The 17,989-nt window shown below is 36.2% G+C and overlaps 1 protein-coding gene across 1 annotated transcript; it reads right to left on the bottom strand.

The window, feature by feature from the left end:
* Positions 1-729: 729 nt before the first annotated feature.
* Positions 730-9,516, bottom strand: LOC110018988. The gene is made up of 5 exons (XM_020716503.1): positions 9,087-9,516; positions 8,704-9,000; positions 8,324-8,542; positions 2,190-2,318; positions 730-1,185 (listed from the first exon to the last, which is right to left on the bottom strand). Exons 1-5 carry the CDS (start codon positions 9,336-9,338, stop codon positions 964-966), a joined length of 1,119 nt encoding a protein of 372 aa, XP_020572162.1. The 5' UTR covers positions 9,339-9,516; the 3' UTR covers positions 730-963.
* Positions 9,517-17,989: the final 8,473 nt, after the last annotated feature.

Here is a 17,989-nt window from a genome sequence, read left to right as displayed (position 1 = left end):
AAAAAAAAGTATTTTTTTAATTAACTTATAATCAACAAATTGAGTGGAACAAGCCATTCCATTTCAATTCTTTTATCATTTTCATTTCCTTCTAATTCCTACAAACCCAAACAAAACCTTAGTAAATCCAACACTCTCAGACCTATTTCTCATTAAACAAAATCAAGCAAAAAAGGCCTTTACCAGTTGCGATTAATTAACCGATCAGTAAGTTTAGCAGACAGATGAACTTTTATCAGAATGATTAATATATAAAAAAATCATCATTAATCTACAAACTAGTAGAACTATAATGTTGTAGTAGGCTTTGTTTTGGCTGTCTTGAACCACTTCATTCATTAATGAGAAGTTGGTGTGAATCATATTACATGCCAGATTTCCAAACTTTATGAGTTTGATGGTTCAAAGCTTAATAATAAAATTTGAAAATTAAAGTCAACCAATATTCACATTCAAATTTTGAATAACTAAATCCATCACTTGATATTACATGTTCTCCTGCTGCTAACTACTCTAAAGAACTAATAAAGTTTCGAGAATATTGAGTCTAATTATGATTAAACAAACTATGCTCGTAAATTTATCAAATGATTACCTCAAAACATGCAAATTACAAACTTAAAATTCTGAACTAAGAGTTGACAATTCGAATGCAGCCCACAGTCCACCAAACACTAAGAATGAAATAAAACGATTATAACTGAGCTAAATAAAGATACTAAAAGCATTATTTTTGAAGCACAAAAATTTCCTGGCATGTTCCATTCCAAGTCTTACAATTACCTTACAGGCAATAAATTTTCATGATATAAACCATAAAATACATAGTATTGCCCAAAGAAAGTTTACTTGCCCAACAGAAAAAAACAAACGGGACAATTTTAAGCTTGCCATGCATTTGTGGTTGAAATTTGCAAAGAACTCCACACACTTGGGATTATTTATTGTTCAAAATTATTTGAATCAACCAACTTTAGGTATTGCCATGGTTGGCGGGAGAAGTGTTGAGGAGCTGAGAGTCTCATGAACGACAGAGTTGGAAGAAACAAAAATGGGATTACCTTCTAGTTGCAGCATGATGCACCCGAGCATCTCCTTCAACAACTTCTGAAACTCTTCTTCGTTGACGAGATTCCCTTCGCCGGAATTCACCATCTTCGTTGCCTCGTTCACAACTTCATCCACCTGTAATTTCATGTGGATGGAGATAGTAAGAAATAGTTGGACAATTACTTGAGGGCATTTACATACATACAACTCAATTCTTATGTATTTACATATCTAATGCCTAAACTTTACTTTTTCTTACATTTGTACCACTCAAAATCTTTCTAATCACGTTAAAATACTGCCATTTTAACTTTTTTTTTTTAATGAAATACAACTTTTCATGCATGGATAAGGCGTCATGTATGTAAAAATTAAACTTTAGTTGTTAGATACATAAATACATAAGAATTGAGTGGCATGTATGTAAATCTTCCTAATTTTATTTCTAACTGGTGCGGCACCATGAAGATCGCACAGTAGAGTAGCAGAATAGCAATAGGGAAGAAGAAGCAAGAGGAAATTTTCAGTAATTCAAAAGCAGAATAACAATAATGCCCTCTTCCTCCATGCTCCACGCTCCTCTATAGGAGATACCTGAGTGGCGTAACTTATCTTTAGGCTGACCTAAAGATAAAATAAAATGATTGCGTACTTTTTCTCATCCACAGAACTCATTAACGACAGTTATGAGCAATCATGGATACAATTGAGGTGTTGTCTGGTAAATAGATTTAAGTGGGATCTAACTTAAAAATTGCCAAACAGAAAAAAATGATAAATTTTAAACCTTGAATTTTGTAAGTCCAGTTTCTTCTCAATTTCTCCAAGTTTGTTTAAAATCTTTGATTCAGTAAATCTGAATTTACAATATTTATTAAATTTATTATCAGACAACCCCTGAGTGTGATGTTGGACGTTATCCTTTCAATTAAAGGTCAGCCTCACAGGCCAGGAATAATCACAATAAAGTAAAATAAATAAAAGAAAAGAAACAAGCTCTAATTAGGATCTTATAAAGACGATGCCGCCCATAAAAATAAAAAGTTCGTATTAATGGAAACCTATAGCATCATCTGAAAAGGTTTGAAAATTGAATGACTAGTAGATGATGTGATTATCAAAAAAAGAGTAAGAATGACCTCAGAAACAGCACCATAAGGAGGTAAAGCTGCTGATGCAGAAATTTTATCAAGTGCAATACGCAGGTACTCTGTTGCTGCTTTGTGATGATGATCCTTGGGAAGGTCCTTCCATACCGAATCCAACAACTGCAAAAGCCCCATCGTAAGTCATCATTAATTGTACAATCTGATGAAATCCTTCCACCTTTTTTTTTTTAATCCTAGAACAAGACTGTTAGTAACAAAAGCCTGCTTGGAGAAACATTCTGATGTAATTATTCAATTAGATGCACAATTTATATTAAAGTGCCAATTACCTAGGGTCATTTTAGTCCTAGAGTTTATAAATAGATACTTTTCTAGTTTGCAAGAATTCTTAGGCGACTTTTAGCTACAATGTGTATTTACGTTACATAGGATTTATAAAATCTAGTAAATCCGGGGGATGGAGCTCGCGAAGGATGCAGTTGAGCAATGGCAGGATAAATCCTCTGCACAATTGGATTTATTAAATCCGGATTTATGTCATAAAAAAGACAGAAAGCGAGTGAAAGAGAAGGAACGTGGAAAAATGATCTAGCGAAGTGTGGGCTTTAATTTTCATATTTTCTTTCCTTCTAAAACTGTGTTAGCAAACACACCCTTAATATGATCACAGATGTTATCTAGTGTCCTGGTGGGGGTTTACTCAATCCACAAAGGATATATGTTTTCAATACAATAAAGAGAGATTAATCCAATCCATGCAGCCTTCCATTTCAGTGCAAAAAGGCTATATTCGAATTTTGATGGCATGACCTCCTCAACCTCGTAGAGAATTGAAAAACAATGATTTTATACCTGCTCATTAAATGGTTTAGCATCTAAAAATAGAATTTTGTCACCCACGCCCATGATTATTGATACACTATCAACATATTTTTATCATCTAGCATGAATCTCGAGGTAATTTTTTTAGCAACAAACATTCAAACTTCAATTAAGAGTCGTCCGGAGCTCCGATTCCAGCAAACTTATAGTCAAACTGGCCAGCTTGATAAGACAGACTCAATGATTTCAAAATTAGGTCAATCCAAGTCAAATCAAGCGCAGCTCAAGTCATTAAACCATTCTTGCAGATTTCTGAATATATTTAGAAGCTCAAATGAATGCAAAATCTAGCAAGTTTATAATTGAATCGGACTTCTCGACAAGACGAATCCAGGAAGCCCAAGATCGCTCAATTTCGACATTATTAAGACACTAAAATGTCTATCAAATATCGTCTGATTAAAGAAGGCTCTCCAGACCGTCCGATCAAAGCGATTCATATTCCTTCCTTTATTGTTCCTAGAATACTATAAATAGAGTCACACCCCTCTCATGAGGAGGAGGAGCTCAAGATCGCTCAATTTTGACTTCTTAAGACACTAAAATGTTTATTAATCATCGTGTGATTAAAGAAGGCTTTCCAGACCGTTCGATCAAAGTGATTCATATTCCTTCCTTTATTATTCTCAGAATACTATAAATAGAGTCACACCCCTCTCATGAGAAGGAAGAGAGCTTGAGTCTTAAGAAAAAGTTTGAAACTTTGAGAAGGAGCTGGAGTACAGCACCACTCATGCCTCCGATGGTTGTCATGGACCACCGATAACCGTCATCGATCATCTTCGACCACCGCCGACTACCACCTGCCAGCCTTCACCGATCGTCATCGGTTGTCGCTCACTTCTTGCAACCAGTTAATTCGGATGTCGGCATTATAATTCAGAAAACTTTGTAACCCTTTCCCGTTTGTAGGACAGGAGATCCTGTAATCATCATTAACTTATAGTGAATTTTTACAACCGTGTTAGGTCTCGTGATTTTTTCCCTTTACGGGTTTTTCACGTAAAAACTTATGGGGTCACAACTAATTATTTTTTTTATCTGAGTGTGTGCAGAAAAATCATGCAACGTTAAGAATATAATCCATTACTCGATCACTGCGAATTTTCTAGCACACATCAGTTTGACACCGTCTAAGGGAAGCGAAGTCCCGCTCAGCATTGTCTTCAACTCTAAGGCACCGAGCTCCTATTTTGTTTTCCAACGACGTATATCATCCAATTAACAAAGGAACCTCTTCTACATCATGAACATCATCTCCGAAGCATTCTTCAATGTGATGGGCAACATGCATTGCATTCTCAAAATGTCGTTCACGTTAACGTTCTGGGCATGATTGTAGTTTGGTTGTCTTCTCATATCTTATTCAGACACAAAGTCTTTCACAACTTCTTTCAAGCTGGGAGGCAACCTTCAATGTAATCTCGAAAGATAGTTTAAGTTAACATCCTAGGCACGACTATGGTAGGGTAGTCATCCCACATTTCGTTCAGACAACAAGGCTTTGAAAATCGCTTCTAGACGAGGTGTAATCTTCATCGCAAATAACACTTCCTCGGTGTCCCTCACCATACTAAAGTTATTATTCAACTAGATCAAAAAGCTGATCTCTTCAATGCTCGATACATGTGTTGTTTTACAAGCTCTAATGGCAAACGCCCCCGCTGGGGAGCAAATGATTCAAAAGCAATAACTAACGAGTTGTCAAACATTATTCTTAAGTAAGACTGCAACCATATTTTCAAGAAAACATACGGTTCATTGCGACCCAAGCCCTAGTCTAGAGAAATGCAGAGCATCTCTGACATCTCATTCTAAACTTAATCGATCTCAGGGTGACTCGATTTGACCACTTTCATTACATTAAGCAGTCGTCAAGAAAAAGCTTTGACATGCAAACTTAGAAAGGTAAAAAATTCTTGGTAGATCTCCTTCGACATCTTTTATAGCAGGTTACAGTTGTCAAGCAAAAGCTTCGAACAACAACCTAGAATAGATAAATCATCCTCAGTGGATTTCATATGACTTTGTCTGTTAAAGGTTAATGCCATCGAGCACCTCCGATTATACAACTCAGAACTGATTTTACATCCTTAATGAATTCTCCTTCCAACCATGCCCCTGGAAGACGAATCCAAGAGGCAAATTTCGACAAGAAGCTTGTAGTGGACGGGGTCTTTACTAGAAAGACTCAAAGAGAGAAAGTAGTTGAGAAGGTCTCCACTGAAATACCTCAGAATGCTACAAGCATGGAAGGCACAGGTTCATCAAAGACCTCTATAAGCCGCAAAAGACACAGATACCTCAAAGATCTCAGAAGACTACAAGCCTCAGAAGACACATGTACATAAAAGGCCTTAAAAGTAAAGCTTCTATAAGACATAACCTTGGAAAACACGAGCCTCAAAATTTACGCGATTCTCAATTTTATAAGGTATGTGTGCTAACTTTAACTGTAGAATTTCATATGATTGAGAAGTCACAACAACCACAAAAGTAACATCAAAGATGTATAAAGAAATACATGAAAAGACTATAAAAAATAACTAGAACTGGTATAAAAGTTCTAGAAGATATTGCCGCTACAGAAGTATGAAAATCTCTCCCTCAAACGGTGGCGGAAAAACTCTAGCATTTCTTCATCTCAATCGAAAAGCGAAACAGCAACAAGCAAGAAGATATTGAGACACCTGTTGGGCATGGATGAAGATAACTTTCCTCATCTCCCCGATGTGAAAGAAGATCTGATTGATCACCTTCTACGCAGGATGAGAACAAATTTCTTCTACGCCTAAACATGAAAGAGGACCTGTTGATCTCCTTCTACCAAGAATGAGATGACTTTCCTCTTTGCCTCAACATGAAAGAATATCTCATTTCTCGCTTGCTACGTAGGACGTAGACGACCTTACTCTTCAGCGCAATGTGAAAGATCCCGTTGCTCGCTTACTAAGCAGGACGGGGATGAATTTTCACTTAGTCATAACGTGAGAAAATATTTCATTGTTTGTCTGCTACACAGGATAGGAACAATTTTCCTCTTGGCCGCAGTACGAAAGAAGATCTCATTGTTCGCCTACTATGCAGGATGGGGGCGACTATCCTCTTGACCGTAACACAAAAGAAGTCCAGTTGCCCGCCTGCTACGCAGAACGGAGATGACTTTCCTCTTGACTGCAATGATAAAAAAGATTTCGTTGCTCGTCTGTTACACAGGACGGGAATGATCTTCTTCTTCTGAAAATCGCGCTAGCAGTAGGCTCCACTTTCCAATTTTCCTCATTTTTCTCCTTCTTCTCCTCACTTCTGGTTTTTTCTCTCATCCATGAGTTCTATTTAAAAGCTTAAGAGAAGACCTAGCAATCAATGCAATTATTAAAAAAAAAAAAAATCTTCATTCATGGTGTCTTTACGACTACTAGTTTTTAGTTTTCCAGCTTCCATTTGATGGCCTTCCAACTTACTCATTCAAATAAAAAAATAAAAAAAATTCATATTTTCACCTTTTAGCCTTCCAAAATCCCTAAAAAAGGGGGCAGCCATTTAAAAAAAAATTAAAATTTGTATTCTTTCTATCTTTCCAGCTTCCCACTTTTGAGCTTCCGACTTCAAACTTATGACCTTCTAAGTTTCCTCATTTTAAATAAAAAAAAAATTGAAAATCTTTCCGACTTTTTAGCCTTCCAAATTCCGTAATAAAAGGGCAGTTGTTTAAAAAAAATTAAAATTTGCATTGATTATGTACTTTCGGCTTCTAGCTTTAGCCTTCTTGCTTCCTCATTTCAAATATATAAAAAAAAAATTGAATTTCATTTCACGTTCTGAATTCGTGTCGGTCCGCCCTCCATCTTTCTACCTTCCTAAGAATTAAGTGGTATGAATTTAAATGCCGAATTTTGTCTCTTTTCCTCCAACCATGCGTTTCCAAGCCAGAAAAAAAATTTGTTAATTCTTTGGCTCACTAAGGAATTCAAACAACGCAAACGCATAAAAAGCAAAGTACCAGTTAAGCCAGAACATTCTTTTTAAACAAACATATGTCTTATTTACTCTTAAACTAAACATTAACATTTATATAAGTATACACACACACACCTATATATTTACTTATTTATAAATGAATATATAACAATAATAAAACTATCCAGATTTTGATATTTTCGGATGACAAAATTAGATTCGTCTAAAAATAAGAGGACAACTGGTATGCCACAAACAAATTTTTATCACCTAACACGAATCTCGAGGCAATCTTTTGAGCAAGAAACATCCAAATTTTAATTAAGAATCATTTAGAGCATCGATTTCAACAAACTTATAGTCAAACTGACTTACTCTGTGAGACAAACCTAATGATATCAAAATTAGTCTAATTCGAGTCAAATCAAACTCAAATCAAGTCATTAAATCACTTTTGAAAGATTGTTGGACATATTTAGAAGATCAAACAGATGTCGAATTCAGTAAGCCTATAATCAAATCAAGCGTCTAGACAAGACGAGTCTAGCGAGCACAAAATTGCTCAATTTTGACATGCTTAATACACTTAAATATCTATCAAACGCTGTCTGCTCGAGAAAAATTCTCCGGACCGTCCAATCAGAGTGATTCATAGTCATAACTTACTTACATCCAGAACATTATAAATAGAAGCACATCCCTCTAATAACGGGAAGGAGAGCTTGAGACTTAAGAAAAAAATTAAAAATTTGAGAAGATGTTGAAGTCCAGCACAACCATTGACCGCTGCCGACCACCAACAATCATCGCCGACCAACATTGACCACCGCTGATTGCCGTTGATAACCACCTGTCGGCATACACCAATCTCCATCAGCTGCTGCCCACTTCTTACAACAAATTTATTCGCATGTCGACCTTGAATTCAAAAAACTTTGTAACTTTTTTTCATCTATGGGACAAAAGGTATTTGTAATTATCAACTTAAAGTGAATTTTTACAACTAGGCCAGACCTAATGTTTTCTTTTTTTCTTTTTACAATTTTTCATGTAAGAAATTATTGTGTCACTACTGGTTGTTTTCTTTTATCTAAATATGCATAGAAATCTTGTGCAATGCTAAACCGATAATTTATTATTCTACTGTTGTAAATTTTCTGGCAACCTCCCGAATCTAAATATGCATAGAAATCTTGTGCAATGCTAAATCGATAATTTATTATTCTACTGTTGTAAATTTTCGGGCAACTTGATGGAGGAAACCTAACAAAATAATAAAAAAAGAAATAACAATCAACTAATGATGTAAAGAAGTGACAGACCTTGTCCAACTCAAATTTATTAGCTAGCAACCTCCTAATGCCACTTCCATTGAAGGTGTTCTCACTGTGGGCGACAATAACGGGGCGTTGCTGAAGGCTTTCAACGATGACACGGATGAGCTTTTTGAAGTACTCCAAAAAGGCCTCTTGAGAAGCAGCCCTTTCAAGATCTTCAACAGGGAAGGATTGCAGAGCAGGCTCCACAACATTACTCGAAACCTAAAATAATATAAAAACAAAAAAACAATCATTAAAATGGACCGCTCAACGGATCAAAATCACAGCACAGTTTCAACAAAAGAGTAACATTCTCTAATATAACGTGAATCGGACATTTATCACATCAAATTATATAGATATCAAGTTCGGCTTTCAGTTACCCATTCATCAGAAGTCGGCGGCATGCCGTTCTCCACCCTGATCTGTCTCAAACCCGCTGTCAAACACTTTCGCAAACTAGCACCGGATGATTCAAACGCAGAGAAAATGGCTAAGGCCTCTGTTTCATATTTGGAGCTCTCCACAAATTCTCTGAGATCCTTGCCATCAATCCTCAGTATAACAATTGGATCCCTCTTAAGCCCCGCCGCAACACCCAACAGAATGTCCGATAGCACTTTCTTGAACTCAGACTTGCTCACTCTCTCTTGCTTTCCATGCGTAAATTCACTCAACACCTTAAACCAACAACGAATTCAGCCATTGATCAAAGAACCGATTAAGTGAGATTTAATTGAAGAGACGAATTAGGGTTTATACCAACCTCGGTGTAGATGTGATCGGACTCAGGGGATGAACCGACGGCTGGAAGGCCCAGAGCGGAGCCGATGTCGGCGACGACGGGCTGGAGTTCGCGCACGGAAAGCTTACCATCATGGTCTCGATCGAGCTCCTCAAACTTGTGCTCCACGAAGCTGCTGAAGGCTTCCTTGTCTCCGACCAGTTTCTCTATCTCCGATCCGTCAACGACTAACTTCTGGGCGGATTTCTTCCTCCAAAACCATCCGCTTGCCATCTTCTTCTTCGGTAACTTTCGTCAGATTGTTCCTCTAGGTTTTTTTGTCGCAACAATGTGAGATTGTGTTGCTGCAGAAGGCGGGATTTAATATGGGGACGGCGGTGGTGGGTCTTCAGCGGGGAACGGAGGGTAGTATGGGCTAAAGGGGAGGTGGCGGGAAACGTGGCCGCGTGGGAAGCAGAATCCGGAGCGCTTCTCTTATTTAATTTTTTTATTGTTCAAAATATTACATACATACCGTACAATATATGTATTTATATATTTAGCGTCTAAATATTGACATTTATTTTGATAACTTTTTATATGCATGTACATGTTTATTTCACTTTCAAATAGTTGGTAATATTAAAATATTGAGTGCTTCAAATAAAAAAAAAAAATCAAAATTTAGGTATTAGAAATCTAAAATCTTATGAATTATTTGGTATTTATGTAAATGGACTCCATAGCACAAATTAAATTAAAAAAAATTTAGTTGTTTATCATTTAGTTCAACCATAACACTATGTTAATCAGATGGCATAATGGTGTCTATTATATTGTTATTTAAATATATATTTACCCTTTTTATTGTTCATACCATATGTCCCATGCTTTAGTGTTTATATTTCAATCAGTAGATTTGACCTACTAATTTTATTCTTACTCTTCATTAACACATACTTATTATATTATGAACTTATGATATTAATTGTGCATCACAAGTGTATATATACTCATACTTCAGGTATATCCTTGGGAATTGATTAAGGTTAATATATTTGGTCAATTTAATATTTATTTGATCCTAAGATAAATTATTAAAATAATTAACTTATATTTATACTTTGGTGAAAAAAATTGTTAGAGATACTCAATTTAGATTGTCTTATATATGATCACATTATAGGACAAATACTTTGAGCCTGTGTTAATATTGGTAGAAATTACTTTTAGATTTATCAACTCAACAAGCCTTTTTTGGGCTCCTATGTTGCCCTTCTAAGCCTAGAGGATAGGCTTTGAGACAATATGCTCTATCTCTCAAGCTAAATATCATAAATTGACATGCAAATAATTAAGAGGTTGGGCTTTGATACATTTGATACCCATGGGTGAATTTAATTCTATAAAGAATTTATCAACTGTGAGATAACCTAATAGATTTAAACTTTTAAACTTAGCTTCGTCCTTAACTTAGTAAGCCAACATGATCCATTTTAAACTCAATGAAACCTATTGGAATTATGATGGACCTCCAGCTTCATGGATCTTCTTGAACTCTAAAAAGCTCTAATTAGTTTGAGCTAGATTGCACTAGAGTTGAACTTAAATTAGTTAATTAGCCTAACATTTGACCCAGTTAACCTCATTAAACTACCTAAGTAATTTTGATATTGTCGAATCCAAATTGATTGGACCTTTAGCTTTATTAGGAATGACTTAAAAAAGTGATGCATTCATTAATGAGAATAATAAAAATGGATAATTAAATGCATGACACCTTAAATATTGTTATTTACAAAATATAGCACAGGTGATGATTTTGAATATCGAACTGATTTACGTATGTGTGTCATGATCAAACTATTGGGAACTTGATAAATGAAAAATATGGGCACATGAAATTTGAAATTTGAGTGAGATTTTGAAAAACGGATGAAAAAATAGGCTAGATTTGTAAAAAGCAACTTTAATGTGAATAAAAAGCTAAAAGTTATTTGTTATGACCTAAAAAATACATTTTTTTAAAAAAGAGTGAATTATCCATAACCAATAAAAAAAGGCAACTTGCGGTCATTATAAGCTGCCCACCACCCATGCACAGTTTGTTGTTACCTATCCAAAACGGCACAAAAAATAAAATAAAATAATTAAAAAAAAAAACGCACATGGCAATATTGTCCCTATTTTATGGTTTAAGGCCATAAAATATGCTTCCGAAAATGATTATATTCATAAGATTCATTATTTGTACATTTAAATATTAATATTCACATGCACAAATGGGCATTAATGCAATAATTACTTGTTTTAATTTTTTTTTTCTAATACTTAGAAAATAAAAATAAAAATAAAAGCATGAGTTTAGGGAATGCACGAATTTCATAAAAACAATAGAAACTATCAATAGAAATATGAGTTTTGAGTGGTATATGTATGTAAATATGAAAGTTTAGATGGGAGATATGTAAAAACAAAAGAAGTGTACCGTGTATGTAAATTTCCCTAGAAAGTATCAATAGAAATATAGAAGCGTCCAAAGGCTGAACTAGGGGTGGAAGCTAGCTGGTTAACAAGTTCACAAGTCGAGCTTATTGAGCCACGGGCTTGAGCTTATTCTGACTTGACTCATTGGTTGCAAGCCAGCTTGATTAGCTCACAACTAGTCATTTTGATGAATTTTATGACGAAACCACCATGATGCCTCCTCATCTTTCTTTAGCCACCAAAATCTTCTCCGACGAGTTCCCATGAAAAATGAGTTTTTTGATTGAGCTTTCAAGTCGAACTCATGTTTGTCATTGCTCGAGCTTGACTCGAATCTTTTGCAGCCCTAAAATGGACTGTAATATTATTAATAAATTTATGATAATTATTTTGAATATTAAATAGTACAATTTTAATCTATATGTAACAAAATTCGAAGATATTGATCAATAGTAATACAAAAGGTTTAATGCAAAATCATAAATTATTTTAAGCGCCATTTAATTTCTTATAAAATTAGTGTCAAAATTTACAATTTAAACCTTGCTTATATTAAATTTATGTCCCGTCACCCATCATTCCTGCAAAGAATAAAACAAAATAAAACAAAGAAAGAGGCAGCACTAAAAAACAGGCATACAATATCTTTAACAGTATGTCTACTAGTTTATATTATCATTTTCTTTAAAATGAATAATTAGTTCACAGGCCCTTCAATAAATAATAATTTAGATTATTTGAATATATCCCTATTATTTCTTTAAATAAAATATTTTAGTAAGCTGAAATAAAAGGATGCATAGCAGAAAAACGGACCATCAGGGTTTTGTGGTAGTCACGACCTACCACAAATTTACTTAAGTTGAACATAAAGCATGTTAATGCAGGCTTAGACTTCAATAAAGAGGTTTTGGGTTCAAGACATGCATATGCATTATATGTTTGTGATTAAATTCACTTAATTGTTCCGAAAAATGTCAATGAACCATCTAATTTGTTACATATTGAGGATATATCTTATTTCAAGAAAAATTCCATACTATTAAGAGTGAATTGCTTGCCACCTCATCTTAGAAGCCTCCAAAAGAAGTATCATGACCCTCCTTTGGCATACGCAAGGCCAATCCCCACATAGCCCAAGGAAATACACATTTTTTGCTGCCTAGGGTAGGTTGTCATGTGAGAATCCTGAGGAAAAGTTGAGCTTAAATTAGCTTGGCGCTTAGGCAAGGAGATTTTGGCGCCTAGGCACCGCGATTCTGGCGCATAGGCGCTCTTGTGTTTGGCCTAGGCACCGCGATTCTGGCGCATAGGCGCTCTTGTGTTTGGCCTAGGCACCGCGATTCTGGCGCATAGGCGCTCTTGTGTTTGGCCTAGGCACCGCGATTCTGGCGCATAGGCGCTCTTGTGTTTGGCCATTGGGGACTAGGCACTGAGAACTGGTGATGGGTTTATGGGGGCTCGGTTTCAAGCTGTTATTTTTCAACCTGGATTGGGGGCCTAACGCCTACTTTCTCGCTCCTCGATTTGAAAACTGTGTTTCAGGTAGCTTTAGTCGCCTACTTTCTAGTGGGTCGGTGCCTAGGCATTGGGCCTGACACTTAGATATCAAGGAGCTGGCATCTACTTTCCATTGGTTTGGCTTTAAGCCATGTGACCTAGGCGCCCAGACAGGCACATAGGCACCCTGGTTTGGCTCCTATGCGCCAATCTAGCTCTAAAAACACTGGAAACGTTTGGAAAATAATTTTTTAAATCTAAAAGCTATGAGAGATCAAATATAACTAAAATAAAGTCTCAAAACCTCTGAGATGAGTATTTTTAAGGGCATTACCAAATAATTCTGACGCCAATTGCGCCCCGAATCACTTAACAGGTACAACATTCTAAACCCTAATCTTTGTGAAAATGCCCACAGATCCTTGATGGGCTCTTTTGACCACGAGAGATTCCATATGAATATATGAAGGTCTTTAAACAACATGATGAACATCAAACAGTTGAATGAAATTACATAATGGTGGATTCTCCCGGGCAATGTCAACTAGTCGCAGACCCTGATTTTATTACACGAATACGCATCGGGGGGACTAGACGAATGTCTTAAGCTACTAGACATTATGAATGAACAGTTGATCACCTGAATCATTCATGTGGACACCCTACACACGTGACATCAAAAATTGATGCCAACAAACATCCCAAACAAATGACATCAAAAAGTGATTCAAAAATGGTGTAACAACGTACCAAAAATATGGTGCAACAATGCACCCCACAATAACTACTACAACTATTGTGCTTTGAATATGTGCCCTTCTCCAAACTCATGAAGTTCTCTCCTCACAACTTACCACTATGAAATGTGTGAACAACTACAACCTACGTGGTACACTACTCGTATAGCTCTCAACTTCGGCCTCTATGGCCTACCTGCGCTATCTCAGCTAATGCAACTCCCTACTAGAACATAGGTGGTCGATTGATGCTTCTAAAGCAACCATCTACGACCCCACATGACCAACTAATACCATGACTTTCAACTATGATTCATATGACAAGTTGACGCTACAACCACCATTTATAATTTCCACAACAGATCATTGCCTCAATATCAATTGACTGCGACATTTGTGGCTCGTTAAGACTATTATTGTTGAAATGTCGTTGTACATCAACTTTGTAATTGTTTTTCCCAAACTCTAGAGAAGAGTGAGTCTTTGTACTACTCGTTATATATTGGATTAGTTCAAATGTGCTATGTTTTTTTTGTTCTTCGCCCTTTCGGGAGTTTTCTATGTAAAAAGTTTTGGTGCCTCTACTTGTCACTTTAATTACCTAAGGGGGTGGTTGGTAGCATACTAATTATGGGATCTAGCCATGGATTTAACTTAAATCCCTCCAAATATTAAAAAAACAAAAACTAAATCCAACGCTCCGTTAATTCAAAATCTCTCGTGTTTCATCCATCTCACAACATAAATTCGAACAACATATAGCTACAAATCCAAATTCTTTAGCTCCGGACTGCCTCGTGTATCAGTATATTGACCACTTACTAGCCACAATAAACCTATTGGTCTCAAAAACATTATATATGAGAAAAACAACCAGAGCAAAATGATTAGTGTACGCATTCTACTAATTAAATGGAAGAAGAAGACTAATATTTTCCGCGAGGATGAGTTCTATGCCCATCTTTCTCCTTGTTCTCATCTGTTAACATATAACTATTTTAACATTGGCCCTAAAGTTATCTATTCCAATGAACTACACGTAGATATTGGAGTAATTGAATCCGAAGCCAACATTTTTGCTAAATCAGACGTGTCGTGTTGAAGCAGATGGTGAGTTCAACTCTAGACCTAGTTTACACTACAAGGGCTTCTTTTAGACATAGTCTAAGTTGCAAATAACTTCACCCAAGAGAAAGAAAAACTCCAGAGCTAATCTAAAGATAATAATAATTATGACCGAGTGAGGCCTCAACCTCCTGAACCAAGAGAACAAAATATGGATCGCTTGTCTTTTCATTGCTATTTTGATGATCTCATTCACACTCTACAGCACGTCAAAGTTCATGATAGCATGTTGATTAAATGCAACATAAACTAACACTAGCAAGAGAGATACTTTGATTCCTTAAAAAAACATCATTTTGAAACTCAAATAAGGTTGAAATACCAAGGGGATGTTTGGTACATACCATTTATGAGATTTAGCCATGGATTTAACTTAAATCCCCCCAAACATATTAAAAAAATAAAAAAATAAAAAAACAAAAAACTAAATCCAATGCTCCGTTAATTCAAAATTTATCGTGTTTCATCGATTTCTTCGCATTTCGTCTATCCTACAACGTAAATCCGAACTTATTAAATCCACCTACAAGACAGATTTATGGGACGTCGCTTGTCGTCTCTATCATCGCTCACGAGGTTAGATAAATCTCGGATTTGATAAATCTTGTTTAATTTAAATTCAAGTTGCAGGCAAAGACCGCCTAAGTATATGTTAGATTATCACAACATTAAGACAATGAACAATCATCCTTGTGCCTTAAATTCTTCAGCACACATCAAATATAATTTTAAACCTTGCAAAATGCACATATTTATGAAAAAGATTATTAAGAGTAAATTGAGTTTTCAGATTGATATTTCATTACAATAGATTTTAAAATCTCCAATTCTTACGAAAAAAATACTCCCAAAGATTAACTTTATAAAACCGTTTAATTATCAAAAACATTTTATTAACATTTTAATCTCTATAAAACAGTATTTTTAAAAACATTTAAAAAAGAATAAATCAAATGAATTTATGAAGACAAAGCAACAGAAAAGCTGGCCGAAATAGTACCCCGTCTCCTCGTAGCTGGCGCAGGAATTCGTAGAATAACCATACACGTGTTCTTTCACAAGAAATTGAACGTTAGGATAGCTGATAGGACGCACGCGATAGTCCAACAAATGGATAGCTTTGGATTTATGCTTCTCAATCCACATTTCGCGAACCAATCGATGAATTTATTGCGCCGCGGTTCTGGAAAGTGTCATCGAGCCGCCAAATGCCACGTCCCATTAGTAATCTTCATAGCTTTTTCTTTTATTTTCTTCCGAAGTTATTCTAAAATTCACGTCCAGTCTTATACCGCTGGCGTTTTATATACATTTAGTTTTTGCATTACTTCGTATATTATTATTGTATACATCAAAGCTTTTAGCACGTTAGTATGGATCTCAAAGCAATCGAATGATTGAGACGGTAGCAAGATGATCAAGTTGTCATATCGCCCTACAAACAATCGTGTGATTTCGCATCGACTCACGCAACTATGACGAAAGATCTAGACGACAAATCACGTTTGTGGTCCCGATTGACTAGAGCTTCGGTGGGAACATTTGATCACAACCAATCAACTGACCCGCTTTTACCGCGACGGATGATATTGCCACTCGACCGAATTCCTCGACCGACTGACCAACACAAGACCCAGTCACCACTCAGTCGATCGCCTTAGTCGGCCAAATTCAGGCAAATCGACTAGAAACTTACTGTCGTATTAAATTCAAATTGTAATACAAATATAATATTAAATCTAAACGATTGATTCGACCATCAAATTAATTAATGACAACTTTCATAACTATCCAATCATTTCTGTAATTGTACAAAACACGTCTTTATAAACAGGAGACAAAAATACAAATAAAAAGAGCTTTCTCGGGTTTCTCTCTACAGTGAATTCTAGGTTTATCCTAATATCGCTTCCTCCTACTCCCGTTTCAAACTCTTGAAGCGTGTTCGCAGAGGACAATTTATGATTTAACAACCAAAAGACGGTGCGGTGGACGTGGACATGTCATAAACGAGAAGTGGAAAATACTATGAAGAAGAAACTTCCCAAAGAGAGATAGCACACATTGAGCCTAATAGAGATGCTCATCAACCAACAAGGTCCAAGGCTTACAAGCTCTAATGGCTATCATGATGGTGCGATTCAAAGTCCTCTAGGGCAGTGATCACCTAAAAAATCGACCAGATGCCTCGTCTGGAAGCGGCACCTCATGAGACTCAGCCCCAAAGGCCCCACCAGGGACCCGTCTACTCTGGACGAACAGGTCAGCAACCTGTGGAAGGAGGGATAGGGTGAGTCCAAGCACACTGACACTGTCGTGCCCGCACAAGTGAACAGACAACGGGAAAAGAGGATACAAATACATGTTTGATCGCTCGGTGGTTCAATGATCTGCCGACCAAAACCATCCCAAATTACAACTAGTTTAAAAATCGCTTCATTTCACACTTCTCAAACTTAAAGAAGTCAAGAAAGGTCTCAGACACCCTACTTGACCTCAAACATGGAGAAAATAAGAGCCAACGGGCCAACATCACTCGTTTCCATAATGAGATGCGGGAAGTTAGAGATCTGAAACCTGATATAGTCTGAACATGTTTTAAACAAGGAGTTTGAAGCAAATTTTATTTGAGCGTCGATGGGAACCTTTGATCACGACCAATTGGCTGACCAACTTTACTACAACGAATGAGATCATCACTAGACTGGATGCCTCAACCAACTGACACAAGACACGGTCACCATTCAACCGATCATCTCAGTCGGCTGAATTCAGGCAAATCGACCAGAAAATTACCATCATATTAGAATCAAATTATAATACAGATATAGTATGAAATATATACGATTGATTTGGTTATCAAATGAATCGAGATCAATTTCCATAATTGTTCCCTTATTTTTGTAATTGTACAAAACATGCCTCCAAAAGTATGAGGCAAAAATACAAATAAAAGGTGTTTTCTCATTTTTCTCTCGATAATGAATTCTGGGCTTATCCTACTCTCTCTTACGCCTTCGCCCATCTCTAACACAGGGCATGTTAGCAAATTACAATTAATATTTCAAGATCCTAAAAGGTGGTGCGGTGAGCGTA

Source organism: Phalaenopsis equestris, unplaced genomic scaffold, assembly GCF_001263595.1.
Source record: "Phalaenopsis equestris unplaced genomic scaffold, ASM126359v1 Scaffold000038, whole genome shotgun sequence".
NCBI lineage: Eukaryota > Viridiplantae > Streptophyta > Magnoliopsida > Asparagales > Orchidaceae > Phalaenopsis > Phalaenopsis equestris.
The sequence above is the reverse complement of the archived record's forward strand: the minus strand, read 5'-3'. Positions and strand labels throughout refer to the sequence as shown.